Source organism: Opisthorchis viverrini (genome assembly GCF_000715545.1).
Source record: "Opisthorchis viverrini unplaced genomic scaffold opera_v5_621, whole genome shotgun sequence".
Classification (NCBI taxonomy): Eukaryota; Metazoa; Platyhelminthes; class Trematoda; order Opisthorchiida; family Opisthorchiidae; genus Opisthorchis; species Opisthorchis viverrini.
Window position 1 is genome coordinate 127,564 of NW_008752290.1, and position 3,872 is coordinate 131,435.

General features: G+C 46.8%; 1 protein-coding gene across 1 annotated transcript; it reads left to right on the forward strand.

The window, feature by feature from the left end:
- Positions 1-1,081: 1,081 nt before the first annotated feature.
- On the forward strand, positions 1,082-3,082 carry T265_11879 (hypothetical protein; the record flags this gene model as incomplete). Its single annotated transcript, XM_009178688.1, has 1 exon — positions 1,082-3,082. The coding sequence occupies one exon, from the start codon at positions 1,142-1,144 to the stop codon at positions 3,080-3,082; it is 1,941 nt and encodes a 646-aa protein (XP_009176952.1).
- Between the last annotated feature and the right edge of the window lie 790 nt (positions 3,083-3,872).

A 3,872-nucleotide genomic window follows, 5' to 3' on the forward strand; every position in this document is an offset into this window, starting at 1 on the left:
CCATATGTGTGATGCCCAGAAATTTTCAAACGAGATTCCTTCAAGGGAAAATCACAGAATAAGAACTACTGAAACCCCACCAGTCATGTGTCCAACTATTTTGGAATTTCAGTGATGAGGTTTTGTGTATTTTGTTCATATTCACATCACGCTCGTTTGAACATCCGTCCTCCTGTTCTGGCGTAGTTATTCTGGTGAGTCCACACCGTAGGGAAGCAATGGACTCAAGTGTCGCCCTTATTAGAGCTCATCATCGGTACATATTCAGTGGCCTTGCTGGGATCTGAACCCCGGACATCTGACATACGAGACCAGCGCGCTGCCACTACTCCATTAACGCATGTTGGACGCTTCTTAATTTTCACGTCTGAACAGGTGAACGTGTTCACGCTTGAGCGATGTGCCTGGTGTGTCCGACCCATCGAATGACGACCCAATAACTGTTCTGGTTGTGACGATCGATTGACCCGCCAGTCAGGCTTCCCAGTCAGGTAGCGTCACTAACGCTTGAAACCCACTGAGAACTACTCTGGAAAAATCTGCATAACATTCGTTGCTATTACGCACGCTGTTTTTTGTCAGCGTTTCATGCGCTCGATTCCGTACTTTATGCTTCTGAAAACTTACAGGACCAACCTGACTAAGGTCCGATGTGTGACACAATCAGCCCGACAGGCAAACTGGTAAACGCGTGCATCAGGGTATCGAAAAGCTACGCCCACAGGGCGTGCAAACCAACCACATTTGGTCATCAGTTCCTCTGCACTTATTAACAGAATGAAAGTGCAACCCGGTTTGCGTGCCTGTCTGCACATTGCCTGGTGTGCGTGTGCAGGAGTGCCGAGAGAGTGTTGCTTAACCAGAGTTTTAAACAGCTGATTCGTGGCGTGGGAGGTTTTTGACCCAATCAAAAGGATAGAAGGAAAAGTCCCACTTCAGTTAAAGACCTTTGGTACTGTGTTTTCCGAATTCAGGCAGCATCAAAACCATGCTTATGTGCGAAGCCTGAATGAACGACACTAGTGTGACATTTTGACTTTCGTTCCGGGTTCGATTACCCCAAATATAGCTATCCTAATCGTTGTATCAAGGAATAACGATAGCTGTGGAGTCGTTTATCACGTTCGTTTTTCCCTATGTTATGGAAATTCGGCGGAGCCTCGAGGCGAACTTTTTGACTTGCAAGCAGTGCCACCAGCCGTACCAGAAGCCAAAAGTTTTGGTATGCCTACACACATTTTGCCAGTCGTGCCTCGAAAAGTTAGTTGCCCAAAAGGAGGCGGAGAACGAGGCAAAGGAATTGGAATCAGCAAAACGATACTACACTTCGACAAATTTATCATCCAACGACTATCGAAGTAGCTATCGGAAGAAATGGTCTTCGAAATTTCGATACGGTGATTATGATTCGACAAACTATGGACCATCTCGCTACACATTTAACAGTACAAGAGTCAAGCAGATTTCGTGTCCAGTGTGTGAGAAGGAAACTGCTATCCCTGCAGGAGGAGTGGTTGAATTGCCTACTGACCAGCTGGCTGACAGACTGGCGTCCATGGTGGACAGGATGCCAACGTTTCCTGTGTGTGATGTGTGCACAAAACAATTGTTGCTATCAGAAGAGGCTGGAAGCCCACCGACACCCACCTCAAAACAAAACTCTTACAAAAACGGAGAACGTTTTGCGGATAGTGATGACAGTGACTCCGGTGAATATGAGGATATGTCAAGTTTCAATGGATCATCTTCTCGTACCTCACAGTTAGGGAATCGTAGTTCACGTCAGCGACCAAATGACTCATGCAACAATATAAGGCGGCCCAGACGAAGAACCGTACCCAGTGGGTATAGTAAATCAACTACCATCAATGGCCCCCAACCTGCTAGCGCGGCGTGTCTGGAATGCGCCAAACGACTGTGCGTAGCCTGTCGCGAAACTCATTCGAAAATGGCAGTAACCGCAGCTCACGTTCTCATTCGCGCCGAACAAATGGAAGACCTTCAGTGTAGTCGACATCCACGTGAACTCAGACGTTTCTTTTGCGTGACGTGTCGCATGTACATATGTATTGTCTGCACGTTTGAGACAAGTGTCGAAGCTGAAAAAGACCCAGATAAATCTACTGGACATGCTAATCATGATATCATGTCGATACGAGAAGCTGTGACCGCTTACCAGGAACAGCTGAGCCGTGAGAGTGCAGCCACACAGGCTCACATTCAGCAGATTGAATCGCTGCTCAACAGCCTTCAAGTATGTGAAAGTGAGATGCGATGTCTCTACGCTGCGATTGACGCAGGCGTGAAGGCCTGCATGGATCAACTCCACAGACAACAATCCGCGTTAAAGGCCAAAGTTGATAAAGTGGCAGGAATCCCGTTGGAAGTTCTGGCGTCTGAATGCAAGCGCCTTAATAACGCAGCGAATGAGTGGTACGACTTCCTCAATGATGATCGTATCACAAGCCGCCTGGACCTAATGGATCCTATTGAGGCTTTAACCGAGGCAGGACCGATGTTGGATCGCGTCAATCACTGCCTCAGGCTAGCTTCTGAGCCTCTAAATAAGGAAATGGCCAGGCAGCCCTTTTTGCTGCATCTCAAAGCAGCTGAGAGCCACGTGTTGTCTAACGGAGACAGTGGTCTGGTCTCCAGTCAATCTTCCTCACCCCCAAGCAACTCGGACAGCATCGATTCGACAGATCATGGTCGTGCAAACTACTGGAGATCTCGACTTGGAAAGTTTCAACCAGGGAGTTTAGATCTGGGTCGGATTGTGACACAGAAAGAACTGGCCGCAGAACTCCTGGCCGAATCTTCAAAGAGGGTTACGACTTACGTTCAAACCGGACCGGAGTTGATCAAGGCCCTTCCTCCACCCAAAGGTGCTCAGCGTCATCGAGCTGTACAAATAAATCTACTCGGCGCCAATTTAGATGACCGTGCAACTCAAACCGATCCCGTGACGATCGGTGCGACAAGAGTGGCTAAGCTAGACAGTGGGACACAGTATGCCAGTTCCGATGTCAACCCACCAGTTAGCATGTACAGAACTCTGAAACAAATACTGGTGCAGAAATAAAGAGCGGCTATAAATTGCATTGAACAAGTGAACATTTGATTTGTTACACACCACAACAACTTTACCTCTTTCCCATACCACGGGTTCAAGTTTGCAGATAAAACATTCTGTGCGCCGGACAACACCCCCTCCCTGCTGCTTGACCGATTTCCGCACACGCCAACCATCGCTTTGATCTAGACATCAGTAATTCATGCACAATCTTATATCTCATCACCGAACTAGACCACAGTATATTCACGAGTCAAAAAAACCTGTGCCAACCGCACATTCTCCTAGCCTAACTGTTGTTCTTTCGATGAATCGGGTCATTCCTGTGGTAAGTTGACAATCACTTCTGAGGTCAAGATCCCTATTTCAAACTTTTGTTACTACGCACAAAAGAACGATCACAACTATGTTTAACAGAAGTATACACTTTGGTCTAGGCACTCGTGCTTTCTTCTTGCATGTTGCTCAATAACTGCTTTGGGTCTGTGGTGGCACAAACAGAAAGCGAACGACATGACAGAAGCTACCAAGTTTCGCCCACTTCAGTGAAGTACGTACCGTAGGTGAAGTACGTAGTGAAGTATGTACCATCTTACATTGAGAATAAACAATCAGCTAAGAAGAAGGATGAGGTCACACTTGCATTTCTTAAATCCCCGAAAGTATATAGGTTGTAGATGTGATTTTGAATAAGCGGTACAGAAATAAATCGATCATCTCTTGGAGTTCGTTAAAAACGTTCAAAAGTAGGAGCCGTACACAAAGCCGATTATGATAGCAGGTCCCACTTGTCGATTTG